Raw genomic sequence first — 17,681 nt, forward strand, 5'->3', positions numbered from 1 at the left:
TGGACACTTTTGTTCTCACCTCACCTCAGAGTGGCTGTCGTTGGCCAATCTTTCCCTCGGCTACGACAAATCTCGCGCTGTGCAGTGACTTAGGTGATGGTCTGGGGAAGGTAGTTTGCTGTGTCTGAGACATCGGGCGCAGATACGGCTTCTACAAATGCGAAAGTAAGACTCTACTCTTCTTCAGCCTTACAATATCCTGAAACCCTTCCACTGTTTCATGGCAGAACGGTCGCTTGCTGTCGCGTGGACCCCAGTGCTCAGCCTTGTATGATCTGCGCGGCACTGGCACATGCATACCCGTAATTGCGCATTACAAGAACACCCTATCACGATGGTTGATTCGTCAGGTTGGTGCTGCTGATCAGTGACGTGGCAGTGCTGCGCCTCCCACAAGGCTGCAGTTGGGTGGGGGCGGAACTCTGCAGCTTTCATCCTCTTTGCTTTGCAACAGAGCTACATCAACGGGGCTTCCTCATTCACATCCAGGTAGGAGTGGAATCGATTCAACAAGCACTTACCGGGCCATGTCGCCGGGCTTACGAGCAGAATTGTTTCGGGCGTGGAAGCTCGACGGGCAGAACACTTCGTACGAGGCTGTGACATGCAAGGCTGATACAATGCGGCTGCCTGCATCTGCAGCCACACCGCCGGGCTGAAAAGCACAAACCGTTCAAAGCCCCTTTAAAATGATGCCGATTTAAACCCGCCTTTGGCTTTGAAGTAGCCCTGGAGCTTAAGTTTCAGCCAAAACACAATGGAAACTTCAAAAGCAATTCATGCCGACTATCATTGTGATGCAATGAGGTGAGAACAGCGCGCACACGACGTCAATGAAGCTTACAATTTTCCAGATCAACTCCTAAGCCTCTGCAGAGCTCTACAAGAAAACACCCGACAGACCAGACAACCATGGAAGTGGACATGTGGAGGGATGGTGACTCCGCTTGCGACACCCTCGCATCTCTGCCGAACGATTTCCAGAACATCGAAGAAGAAGGCCCCTCGAATGGAGCGAGAAGCCGCCGCGGGACTCTCCACGTCAATCCTGACAGCAAGTACCGTCGATTCAGCGATCAACTCAGTTTCAGAACTGCCCGATCGTCCATCAGCGCCGCCAGAGGCAGCGCAATGATGAGTCTCAGGAGCAGCATGGCCTTCAGCTTCATCACCGCGCAATCTAATCCATCCAAGCTATCCCTCACCACCAGGTCAGTCGCATCAACGCCTGCAGCCAGAAAGGAGAACCATTGGATCCAGATCTTGAAGCGTAGAGGCCTCTTGCCCCCGTATTCTTTGGAGCAGAACTGGTCGGGAAAAGGACAGCACGTGGAGTTTACAAACGTAAAAAAGGTTCCGCTCGAGCCCGAGGGCAGAGATCTCAGCGCCATGGTCGATGTCGTAACATGCAGACGCATCCGTCTCGCACGCAAGAGGATCTTCTTCCGCAACAAACTCAGTCGGGAAGAGGCTGCCGACGAGGTCTCCCATCTGCAACATCTGAACCACGCCCACATCATCCGCGTCATCGGCACCTACGTGCTCCCCGCGGCACGCAGCGTCAACGTCCTGCTCTATCCGGTCGCGGAATACAACCTCGAAACGTTCCTGGACGAGATATGGGGCAAAGAACTCTCCGCCGACATCACCTGGACCGCCGCACAGCTCTTCTCCAAAGCGCCGCCCCTCTCCCCCTTCCAGCTCGAAGCCCTCTCCAGCCTCTCCAGTTTCTTCACCTGTCTGACCAACACGCTCGCCCACCTGCACGGCAACGCATCCTACGTAATCAAGCACATGGACATCAAGCCCACCAACATCCTGGTCCGCGACATGCGCGCGAGCAGCGCCCTCCCGCACCCCACGCGCTTCAAACCCTACCTCTCCGACTTCGGCATCGCGCGCTCCTACGACTCCGCCGGCGCCGCGGAGACCGCGTCCCGGACGGCCTTCACGCGCACGTGGGCGGCGCCCGAGGTCGTCGCCAACGCCGCCGACGACGCCGCGCGCGACGTGCGCCGCGGCTTGCCCGCCGACGTCTTCTCGCTGGGCGCCGTCTTCGCCGAGATGACGTGCGCGCTGGCGGGCTCGTGGCACCTCGCCGAGCTGCGCCGCGCGCGCGAGCGCAACATCGACGGCGATCGGTCGTTCCAGGCGAATCGCGCCGAGGTCGTCGGCTTGCTCGAGATCCTGGACGACTTGAAGGGGTTCCAGAGCGGTGGTGGGAAGGCGGATGGCGCTGATCGCGAGATGTTTTTTGTTTTTCCTATACCGCTTTGTGTCAGGATGATGAGTTTGGATCCGGACGAGCGACCGGAGGCGAAGGAGGTGGTGGGGGAGTTGAGGAGGTTGCGGGGCTGGGGGGCGGGTTTGCCGGATGACTCGTGCTGTGCGGGCGTGGCGGATGCGCTGGAGCCGGCTCTGTAGGTAGGGAGACTTGTAAGATTTTGAGCAGTGGAGTGTAGAGTGCGTTTCGACGCCATCGTCAATTCCGCAAGGTTTGAGACCAGATTTGTTTTCTGTATTTGTATTGATACTGGGACTGGAACCGGATGTAGATATAATTTCAACTTTTTTCTTCACCAGTGCATGACGAGTACGTACAGTTTCCTGGCGCTGCATTGACCTGAGGTAGTGGAAGGAAAACCACGGATTGGGGGTATCATCGCGTCCTTGAACCTTTTGTCGCTCTTGATCTAGCACCGGGGCTATCTCTGAAGAAAAGTACAAGATGCTTGGATATCTGAACGAAAGATACGTGAACAAGAAGAAAAGAAGCAAGAGGCATGTATACCCAAGGTAAAGAAATTGTCGCTTTTTCGGATCGTCTGGAATCATTGTCATGCTGAATATAGCCTGTACTGAATTAGCATCGTCACACAGTAGGCAATTCGAGTAACCATCGGGTGCTCCCTACCGTCACTAGGCTAAAAGGTTGGTAAAGCTGGCTCCAATCAGTCTTTGCGCAGTTTTTGACATTAACGTATACACTTACCACTGACAACCGGGTGAAGATTCCAATATTTGAGCCCTGACGAGATGAGGCCACGCTTTGGTTGAGTGAGGACGCATTCATAAGCTGTTCTTTTAGCATAGGGACCTTACAAAGATTGGGGGGTTGGAAGATATCCCATGCCGTCACAGAAGCTAAATGGACAAGACAAACTTACGTTACCAAGTTTACTGTCAAAGAGGTCTAGCTTTTGCTCGAGTAGCCCATGCATCAGCCGCAATGCGGAGATGCTTTTGTGAATATTTGCGAGGTAAGTTCCCCAACGTTTGCGCAGTTCGTCACTGCCAGTCGTCTCAAGATAGCGTTTCTCGCCGCCTTGGAATGTGTCCCAAGCATCCAAGGTGCGAGCGAGGCAGTCTCGGAACCTTCTGATAGTGTCGACAGCGTTCGATAGACTCTCAGTGTTGGCAAGGTCCGGGCCATCTACAAAACCTTTGCAGGAATCCCGCTCCTCTTGCTGGCCAGACATTTCAGCAAAGTGAGCTCGCTCCAAAGTCATGGGAAACTCACGTATGCGTTCATCTGGGCTTCGAACGTGTTGATCAAATAGGTCCATTCTCCAGCGACCTGTCTCATTCGTCGCGCTAGAACGGCAAGGAAGTACTCGCGAGGGTTCCATACTGGGTGCTTTAGCCAGATAGAGCCAGAAGCAGGGTCCGTGCCGGTTGTGACGTCGGGATTCTCGTAGCAGCTGTTGTAGTCTTCTTCCTTGCCGAAATAGGTGTCGACAAAAAGATAGCTGGTCCAAAACCACTCATCCACGCCACTCACCAAGAATGACACTTGAGCTTCATAATAGTAGCCATCGGAATTTCCTTGAGAGTCAAGGAACGGTAGATTCCTTGAGCCGCGAAAGCATTTGCCATCAGTCTGTCTGGGGTCGTAGACCCTCTTCCCAAGCCTGAAAGCAAAGAAGGGGATGTGAAACTCTAAGTTGAACAAGTGATCGGCCTGTAACTACTGTCAGCCCTTTAGTACTCCGCGGGAGAATATAGGTATACCGGGTCGAAATGAACGCTAAATCCAGGCGTTCTGCCCACATGTTGACTGATGAAGTTTCGAAGTATGTGAAGTGAACGAGTCGCTGCAGCCTGAACGATTGCGTCTATGCAAGTGTTTGTCAAGTTGGCGATATATCTGGGAGATCATCTTTAGTAGGCACGCTGACAGCTTGAAGATTATGCTTACATATTTCGTTTCTCAGCTCCAAGCAGTTGTCGCTTTGACTGATCAGCAAGTTTTCCCCTTATCATATTCATTTGAGGGTATGGGCATGTACATCTTGACTGAGCCTAGCCGCAAGTTCTGGAATGGTGACAACTTCTCTGAAGATGTTTTCACCAACCGGTGGGTAACGCATGTAGTTGACAGGTGGCCCCTGAGAATCCCATTCCCTTTCAGTGGCCGTAGGGCCAGGTTCAAGGTCTTGACGATCATCTATCAGGATAACTGCGGCTTCGCTGGGAGTTCTGACATCGCAATTTTCAAGGAACCGGCTTAGTGTAGTGTACTGCGACTGCGCTGGAGGATCGAGATTTTCTCGGTGAGATAGGAACCTTGTGCGAGCGGCTTTTGGAGTTATTGTTCTCAAGGGTCTATCGTTTTCTGCCCAGTATAGCTGACTTCTTCGTTTGGCGAACCGGCTCTTCCATGATATGGCTGGCTTGGGCATTATGAATCGAAGGGACGAAGGGACGAGACAATATCACCCGGCAGGCAGCAGATTCGAGGTAGCAAGCATGTAGAACCAACACAAAAGCGTAAGTAAAGGACTCGAACATGAAATGGCTAGGCTACTGCCAGCAGGCTGAGCGGGGGTGTGGGCTGATTGAGCGCGAGGAATGCTTGATCGTCATTGGTTCGCTTGGTTCGAGTAGCAATGAGGCTGTGGGTTGCTGACCTCTCCTGACCCCGCGTTTCTTTCGACGCTGCCTGCATCCCCTACAAACCCTCCGTCGCCAACCCGAGTCGCAGTCGCAGATAGTGTGACGAATAAAGGCTCACGTTTTCTTCCTTTGACGTCTTCCACTCGCAGAAGCTACCGTCTTGTGCGACAAGCGGTACTGCGAACAGTATTTCCAACACGCAAAGCTCTGTGCTCCTCAGGTGCGAAATCATCCCCGCGGCTGCTGGCAACCAAGATCTGTCTCGGGTGGGGACTGGAAATGCTGGTGACACAAAGTTAGTTGCAGCTGAGTAAGCCCCCACTAGAAGCTTTATATCACACTCTAACGTACCAAGCCTTACCAGACCTATATTCCGTATTACGTGGTAAATACAATTATCGCAATGAGCCCGATGAAAAACAAATTCAATACATCGATCGCATTCCAATTCAAGATACACCATATCAGGCGGAGCTACCCAGAGACTGTACGGTACATATACAGTCCGCCGGTCGTCGATAACGATGTGTGGACTTGTGTAAGTCGCTGCAATTTCTGTTTGCTTCAGAGATACTAATGAAGAGCTAGTGTCAATGTGGAGGTGCCAATCTTGTTGTTCATGCCCCTATCTGTCCCTGCTGTGGGCATCTTCCATGTGGTAATTGTCCCGTCTATGCGCCCTGGTAGTTCCGGGGAAAGAAAATATTGATCTCGCCGGTTTGAACGTGGTGATCGTATGGAAGCATTCGCTGGTCAATTTAGTCACACAATTGGACCATGTTGCTTTTCCGTTTTCCATTGACACTCAGACAAATTCCGGAGGACCTACGGTTATTGGTGTCTGGTGGTTGGCATATGGGCGTAAAGTACTGAATAGGGTGTGTCCATCACGGAGCTTAAAGAAGCACGAGTGGTGCTAATTTGCCACTATACCACACAACGCAACTGCATCTCTCTTTCACTCCTCTCCGCTTCGCTTTTGTTGTTGTTAGACTGACCCGGCGCTTCACCTGCGCAAGTTCTCATCCGCTGAGATCCTACAATCGACACGTGACGCTTGGCAATACTCACCGGACGGGAACCCCTCTTGAATTTCGACGAGAGTAGTACATGCTGGCAAGCACAATTCAGAAGCACGAAGAACGCATTGGAGCAAATTTCTGGCGATGTGACATTCGTGAGGGGATATTGGGAGTGGAGGGGGAGTGCTGGAGGGGGCAAGAGGCAGAGGCTATATATGCCCGTGCTAGGAACGATTGGGTCGTTTGAAGCAAGGTCGGATACCGTGTTGCATCTGGCGCAAGTGGAATCCCCAGTCTCAGGGTCCTTGTTCGTCGAGAGACTACACCGCCCCTCCTAGTAGGTAAGGGGTAAGGCTTGATCCTGCGGTGGCGTCACAGCGATCGTCAAGGAAGACGACGCCAACGCCGGCGCGCTCCTCGCGGTGTGTGGCTGGTGGCGAAAAAAGTAAAAAAGTCCCTTGGATCACAGCCTATAGCTAGTATCTAGGCGTTTCTGTGGCGCTCCTTTTAGGGGACAGAATGCGGTGTTTAGCTGTTTTTGGAACGGGGCGTTGGCGAAGGGTCTGATGGATTCACCTATCCATAGCACCAGCAATCAACTGGTTTCAGAGGGCACCTGAGCAAAGGCTGAGTAAGGTAGCCGAGTCTAGTTACCAAGTAAGCGGAGCTCGTGATGGTCGGCTTAAGCAATGACAAGGATTGCGGCGAGCTGTGACCACATGGCACCGACCTGCCTGCTGCTCACCACAGAGCTCTTGCTCCTTCGAAAGCTTCCCCGAAACCCAAGTTTCCCCGAGCGAGCAATCTCTGCACTGGGCAGTACATGGCCTTCTCTTGCCATGGTGAAAAACATCTGTGCGGCTCGACAAGGGAGCCAGCTCCGGTCGTCCATGCCTCGAGACGATGGGCTGCTGTGCCGATCGCACGCAGCACCGCTGTGTGTAGCTCGACTTTCCCAATTCTGAATTTGTCTGGATCGCACGAATGGGATCGGAAGATCGTTACTTCGCACGCATTCCCACATACCTCTCCTTGTGCACTCTGGTTTCATCAGTGTCAGTCACATCACAGCTTTAGAAGACATGATGACTTGTGGCATCTGTGGCGGCATACAACTCGTTCACTGCATATGCAGTAACCATGTGAGCGGAGAAACGTGTAATGGTCATCTAACGGAGCGCTCGCCCGGAATTGACACACATGATGGTCATGTCTGGATCTGCGTAGGTAGTATTCACCGGAGTCCTTGGCGCCCCTTTTGACGAAGGGGTTGCTGGGTGCGACACTGCGAATCCGTTGGCGAACGACATTTGGTGCTGCAATCGCGCTCCTGCCTCCTGCCCCTTGGTGTGGAGCTGGTCGAGGTCTGTCAGGATTCAGCAAACTTTACAAGCACTGCCCCATAGCTGTAGGTGGAGTTCCATTGAACGACTAGCGGGACAGGAAGTGAGATTGTGGGGCAGTTCGACCTGCATTGATTGGAGCGGCGGATCCACTCACAGTGTGAAGTTGTGGCTTCAGTGGCGCCTTAGGGGGTGGGGAAGAGGCAAGAGGATCCTTCAGCCTTCGTGAGTCCTGACCTACGCTTCCTACGCCAAGGTGATGCTGCTTAGTTGTACATGCATGCAGTAGTGGAATCACTTGACGAGAATGTGACAGCACGCTGCCACCACGGTAAAAGCTGCATCCGAGACAGCTGTTGGCGAACGCGGGTAGAAATCGCCCTTCACCCAAAAGTTGCGGGAAAATCTTGGAGGCGCCATTGAATCGGTAATGACACTGCTCCTGTGCAAGACGTGGAGTGGGGAGAAGAGGGAATGAGACAGCTCCGTCGGAGCGGTGGAGGAGAGGGTCTATCGATTCCACCAGGACGAAAGTAGCGCGGGGCATCTGCAAAGCACCTAATGGCCGTTGGGCGAAGGCAGGCGTGGGAGAGATGAGTCGTGGGAAATGAAGTTTGCGTTGCGATCTCGTCATCTCGATCGTCTCCTTTCCACCCCCCTGGGTCCGGGGAAGCAGGAGCGGGCAAATGAGAAGCATTGGTGAGGCGGTTGGCGGCGGTAATGGGTGACGGAAATGGCTGCAGGCGGAGGGCGCGCCGTGCGCCGCTGTGGTACCCGGCGGCTTGAGCGGGAGGCGTCGGCGAATTACTCGCGTCGTCGAACAACGGGTCAGGCAGCCCGACCCAGAACCGGTCGTGTAGGTAGAGTGCGATCGCCTGGGCGTGGGCGGTTGACGTAGGGCCGGGAGTCGGGCGTCTTGGCGGAGGAGAGAGAGAGAGCGCGGTTTGATGAGGCGGGTCTAGAGGTGTAGTCCAGATCGGACGGGACAAGCTTCAGATCAGCCGCTACGACGCCGACCCGCTCCAATCTGCGCCCTCGTCCTTCCGCGCTCCGGCCCCGGGCCACCCCCCGCCCTCATCGCTCCCGGTCCGACCGTCCTCGCGCCCTCATTCGCAGCTGCTGGCGGTTCCCCGTCCCGTGGAAGGGGATCTCTGCCGCCTCAGATCCTACGCTGTTCCCTCGCGTTCCTGCCGCCCGCGATGCCCAGGGCCCTCGCAGCCCCCCGCTGTCAGCCAGCCGTGCCGCCGTTCTCCGGACACGGCAATACCTGAGCGCGCGAGAAGTGGGCCTGCACACGCAGAGCTGAGGCCGAAACACCAGTGCTCATGATTATTGGCGCGCAGGACAGCTCAGCTGCCGTCTCGCTCGGGTGGCGGCTCGCTTGACTCAATGCCTGCACTGCGACTCAACTGCCGCCGTTCACGAGATTGGCCTCCGCTCAGGAGCCCCGTTTGGTTCGCCCGTCACGCTGCATCTGCCTGGCGCGCCGATCAGCCGCCCTTGCTGGGAAGAGATCGCCTCCGCGGTGGGGAGCAATTACTCGGTTTCATGACATCCGCAAACACGTTAAGCTGAAAGCCGCGCGCCTTTAGTTGACAGCTAACGTCTTCTAAGCCGTACAGCCTCCTGAACCACTCGCCGCGCCTCTCCACATCCGGCCCCATTCCGACCCCATGATTAGTCGCGCGAGTCGCTTAGGAAGCGATGCTCCTGCATCATCGATGTGATTGCCCTGATGGAGCCTCACTGTTACTTAGCTGGGAGCACAGACAGGGAGCTCCCAGCGCGACCCGAAGGACCCGTCCCTGACTGCCATCGCGCGCCGTTCGCCTGGAATACCGCCAGCATGGCACCGAACGGGAAGCCCAGGATGCCGCTGTCCCTGGGGTGAAGGATGCCATTCTGTGGCCGCCGGAAATGCCACGGCCGCAAGCCACTGAGATGATGATCAGCAGCAATAGGCGTGACTGCACCATGACGCCTGCATCGAGCCTCACGGTCCTGCCTGCGCCACCACCCACCCACCTGAAGAAACGCTGCCCAGGTGCACACGGCATGCGTGAACTCCGTGTCGTGGCCTGCCCGTGTTGCGAGATGGCTGTGCCAGGAGCCTTGCCTGCAGCGATCCACCGCAACTGGCCCAAGCAGCCTGCAATCCCGGCGCCCATCGCTGTCTCTTTCAACCTCCAGCGATTCAGACTACACCGCCGTGTCGTTCCAGAAAGACCCTTTTCTACCACGCACCGGCGGCCGTCTACGCTCCGCCGCAAGCGTCGAGACCCGCCTCCGCGCGTGCCTGCCGCGAGAGCGTTGTTGTGCGCGCCATCTGCTACGCCGGTACGCCGCAGGAAAACCTTGTGCTTCACTCTCCCGCGGACCGCCCGAGCCTATTTCCCGATCTGGCTCGGCGCGCGGCGCCAATCCGCGATGGCCGTCAGCCGGATCGCTGTTTCTCGGCATGTCTCCGCCCGGCCAGCGTGCAGGGTGCACAGCCCTAAGACCGGACCAGCCTGGTTGAGCTCAGGAACTGGTCCCGCTGCGTTTATTATCGACCATCCGTCTCAGCTTGCCGTCATGCCTGTTGGGGCAGCTGGTTCCTCTGGCTAACGGCACGCTACACTCGAGCCGTGCTAGCCGGGCCAGAGCCGGGGCCTACACGCGTCAATACCCTAGCGATGTTCTGCGTCGATAGACTGCTAACCACCGTCTACTAGCCTAGATCGCCGCTGTGACCTTACCTTCTCGGCAAGTCTCTTCATTGGCCTGACACGACATGGTCCCTGCCCTACACCCCACGTCAGGACGCAGGGGAAAGTGGCCTTGGCTTGGCTCTCGTGCAATGCAAGCTGAGCAAGCGCGTCTCAACCTTGGGTCGTTATGCTCTGCCGCCTTCGGGCCTGCGAAACGGCTAGGCTGCGCGGAAGACTCTGCGCCCGGCCTTAACTACTAGCCTGCACCGGCCGGGCAATCTTCCTCCTCCTCCACAGTCGTTCCTTAGTCTCCCCGAGTATATCAGCGCCGCGATTGATTCTGACTTTGACCACCACCCTTCTGTGGCTGACTGCCGTTAGCTTTTCTTCCAAATACTATTAGTTGGGGCCCTCGTCCCTCGTTCTCGGGTCCAGTTTGACAAATTCCTCCACACTCTCATTTTACAAACCATGTCTATCCTTTTCTACCGCCGCCCCGACTTCGTCTCCAAGTCCAACGGCCCGCTGGACCGGAAGGAATGTCAGCGCTATGTCGAGCGGACCGCCAACGGCAAGAGAGGCATTCCTGACGAGCTCTCCTTTGAAAACATCCTTACCAACAAGGCCCTGCCGGTATGTCTGCCATCATCACTTGACCATTCTGATACTGACGACTCCCGTAGCCATGCCAACTCCGCGACTTTATGGACTACCTCGTCTATGTAACCCACGATGCCGAAAACCTGCAGTTCTACCTTTGGCTGCAGGACTACACCGAACGCTTCAACGCCCTCAAGGCCGACCGCAAGGCGCTGTCTCCTGAATGGAAGGAGTCGGAGCCAACTGCTGATGAGAAGGCCGCTCAACTTGTCAACGCCTCTACCCCTGCTGGAGCCAAGAAGAAGAAGCGACCGGGACCGTTGATGCCGAAGGTCGATTTCGACAAGCCAGCTGATGCCGCCGCCATCGGACTCACTGATATCATTGTCTCCCCTAAGCCCGAGCCTTCGCCGACGAGCATGATGCTCGACAGACAAGACACTTTGTCGCCTACTCGCACCACCTTCGGGGACAGGCACGGCGTTCCCACCGTCTCCCTCAGCGGCCACTCGTCTCAATATGGCCAGCCCATCCTCTCGGAAGAGTCAGTTCGCGAGATGGCCGACGAAGCCAACACCGGCGCCGGCCTCAAGTGGCAGGGCTGTAAGTACAATACATCCGAATGCAAACTGATCAAAAGACTGACAACTTTCCAGTCTCGGTCCAGCCCCTTCGTCAGGAGATCGACCGCGTCATCGCCCACTACATCGCCCCGGGCGCGCCCCGCGAGCTCAACCTCTCGGCGCGCGACCGCGCGGCCGTGCTGCACGCGCTGCAGCACACGACGCACCCGTCGGCCTTCAAGACGGTGGGCGAGATGGTCGAGGCGACGCTGCGCGGGCAGGCGCACCCCAACTTCGTGCGGTGGAGCATCTGCAACGGCAACAAGCCGCGCGTCTTCTTCGTGCGCACCATGGGCGTCACGCACATCGCGGCGGGCCTGCTCATCGGGCTGCTCCTCCTGCTCTCCAGCGCGCCGCGCTGGTGGCGCCTCTTCATGTTCCCCGTCCTGTACCTCGGCACGACCACCATGATCGCCGCCTACAAGGGCCTCTGCGTCATCCTCCACAAAGAACACAAGCGCTGCCTCAAGCCGTGGGAGGACGCCGACAGCATCGTCAGCGTCGACAGCGACGCCAGCGGCACCACGGCGACCTCCAGCAACCCGCCCGCCAGCGAGAAGCGCGCCAGCACCCTCGCCCCCCACGACGCGTCCCTCTCCAAGAAGATCTCCACCAGCACCTTCGCCACCGACTACGACGAAGAGGCGACGCTGCACAGCAACGGTGTTAGTCGGGCCGCGACGCCCAGCATGAAGCGCCCGTACAGCATGGACACGTTCGGCAGCCGCAACACGTTCGACAGCGAGGCGTGGGTCGTCGACTACAAGCGCAAGAGCCTCAAGGACAAGATCTGGGACCAGGAGACGTGGGTGCAGGAGGAGAGCGTGCGCATCATCCAGGACAAGATCGTCCGCGGCGCCCAGCTGTGGAGCGTCATGCTGACGACGGCCGCGACCGTCGTGTTCGTCGCCGTGCCCGGCGCGTGTTTGTACTGATGTTGTGAAAGGTTGCGTGCTGTTGTTGTTGTCGTCGTCGTTGGGAGTCTATCGTTATACCCTGTGGCTTTTCCTTTTTTCGTTGCATGTTTTCCTGCTCTCGTCTTTGATGCTGTTTGTGCTTGGTTTTCTCCATCTTCTACGATACCTCGCCGCCTTTGGCACCACCTTTCTTTCCTTCCTTCTTTCTTTCGTTTATATTCACTTTTTTCATGTTGCTTTTCACAAACACACGATCTATTAATCCCTGAGTGGCTGTGCTGACTATTCGAACTTTTTGTTCTTTTCGACGTTTTGCCTTATTACAGGCTTGATGAAAGGAGAGGAAAAACTACTACCACTTTTTGATGATGGGGGGTTCTGGAACGGCCTTTTTTTGTTGTTGGAGAGGAAAAGGGGAGTTCCAAGGCGATGACACATTCGTTTGATATTGACCGTAAATATACCGCTTCTAATACATTCAAACCATTTCTTCTTCTTCTCTACTTCAGAAAATCGGCATCGTGTAGTGCTTGAGACGATACTTGAACACGTGGGTTGCTTCCATGGGATTGTGGAATACCATGTCGAATGCAATCCCCGGTTGCGCCCCGTTGAACGTGAGCCGCCGTGCTTTTTTTCCTCTTCTTCTTCAAGCCACACTGTTTCAAGCGAGAGCTCGCTTGCAGAGGGAAAACATGCGTTGGAAGATACCTAGCGCGTTTGGGGGTTCATGTATATAGATTGTGAGCGGGAAGTAACGCGCGGGAAGGGCTGCAGTAGTGTGTTTGCTGTCCAGCTGCTGTGGAGTTCTCCACCCACACGAAAACATACTTCTCACACAACAGCGCGCTTTCTCTTTGCAGCGCGCTTGCGTATATTCGGGGAGGAGGGCGGCGGCGGCGGTGCTGGAAATTACCCACCAACAGGAGATCAGTAATCGAGCAGCGGCTTCGATTGTCCGAAAAGGGATAGTAGAAAGAGAGACGGAGGGACGGAGGGAGGGAACATGTGATTTGCCGATCTGCTCAGGGCTGGCTAACTTGACTACTACTACCGTCTCATCAGTCGCCCACTTTTTTTCATTACCGATCACACGTACGTTGTTCATCATCTCCGTTGTTCGTTCGTTTCGTCACATCACACACACACACACTAATAAACTAAATGTGGCGCGACGTCGGCGTGGTACGTACTGACCGGCCAGCACCAATCGTCATCGTAGTTGTCATCTTCTCCTGTTCACTGAAACATCCCTTTCCATTAGCCCAGAGAGGTCCGCGGGAGGCGGCGGGGAAGAAGAAAGAATCATAATGCCGGCGCGTGGTTGCGGTGGTGGTGGTCGAGGCTGCCTGTCGTTTCCGGTCGGCGCTATCAATCTTTCCCACCACCCTACTGGCGCACGCAAAGCCCAGATCAAAAAGCCAGAAGAGAGAACCGCGCCGTCGGATTTGCGATCGCAGCGGGAAGGATGGGGAAAGCAACAGGCAGGGCTGGCTGGCTGGCTGGCTGCTGTTGCCGAGAAAAGGGCCGCGAGCCCGGTCGCCGGATGGTGACCGGTCGCCGGCGGCGGCGCCAGGCGCCTCGTTGGTCAGTCCCCCACACCACAGAGGCTTAGTTTGTGGGCTAGCACGTGCGCTTGCACTACTGCTGGACTCGGGAGTGTTTTGGGATCGTGCTCTCCTGGAAGATCACGTGCGAATGGTTCGTTAGCAGGCAGCGTGTGTGGGATGCAATGGGAATTGTCGCCGGAGCTAAAGGTCTGGAGAGAAAGGGGGACAGAAGGTAAGAGAGAAGGTTAAGCTTCCTTCGCATGGACAGAGTATATCGTCCGGGGCTAAAAGCAGACGGCCTGCGAAAGGGAAAGAAGCTTCGCAGCGGCGGCCGGTGCCGGTGTTCGCGCAATTTGCGATGAGAGAGAATTTTCCCCGTCCCCTTGTGACTACGCATGTCGTGTTTGGTGAAACGCGCTTTTCATATCGAGCTGACGACATTTGGTCAAAGGCTGGCTGAACGAACGGTGGGGGCGAGAAGGGTACCTCGCCGTCTTTACCTGTTTGATGTCGTTTCTCCGCGATGCACCACGGCTCTTAGTGCTCGCGGCACTAGCCTGGACCTGCATCTGCTGCCGCGTTTGGTGGAGACGAGAAACGCGGACTGGCCGAGCAGCGCGCGGCTCGCTTGTCGTCGGTACGCGTGGTCGGGTACCCATCGTGGCCTGATGGACTGGTGGTTGTTATTGCATTTTCCTCTTTGCGATCTTTCCCGATGCTCGGATTTCGCTTTTCTCCGGTCCACATTCGCCGGCTGAGTGCGTTTCGCGGGCTGGCTGGCTGGCTGAGAGAGTGATTCCAACTCCTTGGCCATCGGAGTGCTGTCCGGCCGTTCTGTTGCTCTTTCGCGCCAGTAAACACTGCGACGCGCTAGGTACGCACGCGAGAGGGCAATCGCAAAGCCGATTGCATCATGGTCGAAGAAGCTTTAAGGTGAAAGTAAAAGAGGAAGTGTATCCCTTGGTGCCAGAGGCAATGGGTGACAGTCGAGGCTACACGACTCATGGCTTGGGATAGCGTCAGCGGACCAAACGGTCGAGGAGTTTGTGGCGGTTTCGCGGAGCTGGCTTCGGCTTTGGCGCGTAAGCACTGGCGACCGATAAGCCGCGGCCCGGTCCCGCGTCGTGCGTCGTGCGTCGTGCGAAGGAGTTCCGTGCCGTCTGGGGGCCGGAAAGGTCGGGCTGCGTCATGACTTTTCGAGGCTGGATGGGTCTGGATGAAGGGACTGGGCTAGATGATAATGGCAGGTCTCGGCTGTACCGACCACCGACCTCGGTTGCTAAGGGCGACATGTCATCGGTCAAGATGGAAGCTGCCGAGGAGTGTGAGGGTCGCGGGTCAGGAAGTTAGCCGACTTGAAGAACGACCACACGGTGAGTTTGGCTCTACTGGAAGGGTAAGATTACGGCGGCGCTCCGGAAGCCTTGCGATTGAGGTTTGCGCGGACTGATGTACGGAGGAGTGGCTGGCGGAGTGCGCAGACTTTGGGGAGATGCGACAGCAGGCAGGCGTCTACGATGGAGAGGGTGGGAAAGACAGCAAAGATGACGCAATCATCACTTCCCGAAGCCGTCAACGTCAAGGACGGGGAACATGCGAGGTTGACGGGAGTTGCAGCAAGGTGTGCGGGATCGGCGCACATCGGATCTGCGATAAGATAAGATTCATCTCGGCTATCGGGCGTCGCTCGCACTGGCAGGGAACAGCCATCATCATCGTGCAGCTCGTTCAACCGCACCTCTGCCCTCCCACCCTCTCGCCTCCAATTCACGGCCGCCCACCATGGATGAGCCGCCCGCTCTCGCCTCGCTCTCGCTCACCCACGTCCACTATGTGAGCCACGTCCGCCGCTGCCCAACCGCCCGTGCTGACCAGCGACCCGCAGGACCCCAATGACCGCTTCTCGTACATGTGCGCCTGGCTGGCCCTCGTGCCCCAGGGCCTCTGCGTCGTCTACACCACCCTAATCTGGTCCAGCCGCGAAGCCGAGGTCGCGCTGATGTTCGCCGGCCAGCTGGCCTGCGAGGCCGTGAACTGGTGTCTGAAGCGGCTGATCAAGGAAGAGCGTCCGCGCCGTACGTCTCCCTCTCTCTTCTCATTATCTCAATGCTGACACTGCCCGGCAACAGAAATGTACGGCAAAGGCTACGGCATGCCCTCGTCGCACGCCCAGTTCGTCTCCTTCTTCTCGCTCTACCTCGCCCTCTTCCTGCTCTTCCGCCACCAGCCGCACCCCACCCACACCCACACCCCCACCACCTTCGCCCAGCGCCTCGCCCTGTCCACCCTCGCCCTCGCCTCCGCCGCCGCCGTCGCCTTCTCGCGCATCTACCTCTCCTACCACACCAACAAGCAGGTCCTGGTCGGCTGCACCGCCGGCGCCGCCTTCGCCGTCTTCTGGTTCGCGTTTACGAGTTGGATAAGGAGGAGCGGGTTGCTTGGGTGGGCGCTGGAGACGGGGTTGGCGAGGATGGCGCGGCTGAGGGACTTGGTCATTGAGGAGGATTTGGTGGATGCCGGCTGGGCGAGGTGGGAGGAGAGGAGGGTGAGGAGGGGGTTGGATGGTGCGAAGAAGGGCCGGTAGGTGGTGGGGAATCTCAGAGGAGTTTGCAAAGGAGGACTTGTGGGCGGCATTCTGAAGGAGACTTCATGACTTCTTAGCCGCTCGAGTGGAAAGATCGACCATTAGATCTGCTGAGGTCATGGCTGTAGGCTTTGTAATTACTGGATTAAAAAGCAGATAAGACGTGCTCGGCAACGATTGTGTCATTGATTTTGCTCCCAGTACTGTATAACGGACGGACGGAACAGTATTTAACCAAAAAAGAAACCAAATTCGACGGAAATATCAGAGCTAATCAACCTAAACATGGAGTTGCAGACGACTTCACTTTATGTTCCCGTCTACTACGTGCATTCCCACAATGCAAACTCAAATTGTATCGTAAGTCTACGGAGACAGGTGCAGTCTGCTCACTTTTACTGTTGTGTCAGGAAACTGTCGATGGAGCAGCATACTATTGTGCGCAACTCACACTTTTGACGTGCTCGCAATCAATATAAGCAGGAGCCGCCACCATAGTTCCATCGCCACAGTAACACTGTTGTTGTCAACAGTCATGGTCAACTTTTGGGAAGAACGCGTACCAATACCGCTATGATGAGGCCAAATCACGCGGCTGTAGCAGCATTATGGAGTGACAAATTCGTAGCAGCACTGAATGTTTGTGTACGTCACGCATGTGGATTGTAGCCGGCGCTGTTCGCGCGTCTGCAAGCTCTGTAACGGATGCTCCGGACCTTGTGGCAGCCTAAACCCTTATTTTAACCCCCGGGCTGGAAGGGCGCAACGACACACCGGGCAAATTGCGCGGTCGTAGATGCAATGGAGCGATAGCGAGGATAAGCTTGTCGAGGAGTTTCGTCGATGTCCGGCTTGACTGTGTATCTGCTTCCAAGTAATTCTAGCTCTCAGTAGATTTGGGGTCGACAATGGACGGCACGGTCCGGCGTTTGTATCGTCAAAAGTATCACCTTATTTTGTCGCATGGGTTGTGGTGAAGAGGCCTGATGTCATCCATTGCGAACCTCATCGGCGAGGCCAAGCGCAGCCAGGGCTGTTTTCGTGCGCTCGCGGCTGCGGTGAGCGAGTCAAGAATGGTGTCTCGATGGGCTAACGACTGTTTGGCGATGCAAGGGCCTGAGCTCCGGGCGTGTAATAGGTGATGAGCCTAGCTTGCCGCCTGGTGGAGGCAGCAGTAGATGCGGTGGTGGTGAAGGACGGCGGTAGGTTTAGGTCCATTGCTCGGCGTTTGGCGGTGCGACTAGTTTGTCGTGTAGAGTCGGGCATTGGAGAGTTTAGAAGTTGCGCAAACGCATACACGCGTGGCCACATCCTGCCGCGTTGTAGCGACCGACGTTAGGCCCTCCGCTCGAGCGGCGGACGTCGCGCCGCTCTTCATTCACTGAGGAAGAGATGACCCAGAGCTTGTAAGCGAGTGCCAAATGTGTCTTTCCCAAGTAGTCAGAAAGGAGAAGAA

General features: G+C 56.3%; 3 protein-coding genes across 3 annotated transcripts; all 3 read left to right on the forward strand.

Moving 5' to 3' along the window:
- Positions 1 to 912: 912 nt before the first annotated feature.
- On the forward strand, positions 913 to 2,632 carry SLS55_001727 (uncharacterized protein; the record flags this gene model as incomplete). Its single annotated transcript, XM_066773217.1, has 2 exons — positions 913 to 2,218; positions 2,604 to 2,632. The coding sequence occupies 2 exons, from the start codon at positions 913 to 915 to the stop codon at positions 2,630 to 2,632; spliced, it is 1,335 nt and encodes a 444-aa protein (XP_066635784.1).
- Positions 2,633 to 10,422: 7,790 nt separating this feature from the next.
- On the forward strand, positions 10,423 to 12,109 carry SLS55_001728 (uncharacterized protein; the record flags this gene model as incomplete). Its single annotated transcript, XM_066773218.1, has 3 exons — positions 10,423 to 10,584; positions 10,635 to 11,154; positions 11,208 to 12,109. The coding sequence occupies 3 exons, from the start codon at positions 10,423 to 10,425 to the stop codon at positions 12,107 to 12,109; spliced, it is 1,584 nt and encodes a 527-aa protein (XP_066635785.1).
- Positions 12,110 to 15,423: 3,314 nt separating this feature from the next.
- SLS55_001729 (uncharacterized protein) lies at positions 15,424 to 16,225 on the forward strand (the record flags this gene model as incomplete). Its single annotated transcript, XM_066773219.1, has 3 exons — positions 15,424 to 15,474; positions 15,527 to 15,716; positions 15,771 to 16,225. 3 exons carry the CDS (start codon positions 15,424 to 15,426, stop codon positions 16,223 to 16,225), a joined length of 696 nt encoding a protein of 231 aa, XP_066635786.1.
- Between the last annotated feature and the right edge of the window lie 1,456 nt (positions 16,226 to 17,681).

This window comes from Diplodia seriata (assembly GCF_021436955.1).
Source record: "Diplodia seriata strain FDS-637 chromosome Unknown scaffold_2, whole genome shotgun sequence".
Classification (NCBI taxonomy): Eukaryota; Fungi; Ascomycota; class Dothideomycetes; order Botryosphaeriales; family Botryosphaeriaceae; genus Diplodia; species Diplodia seriata.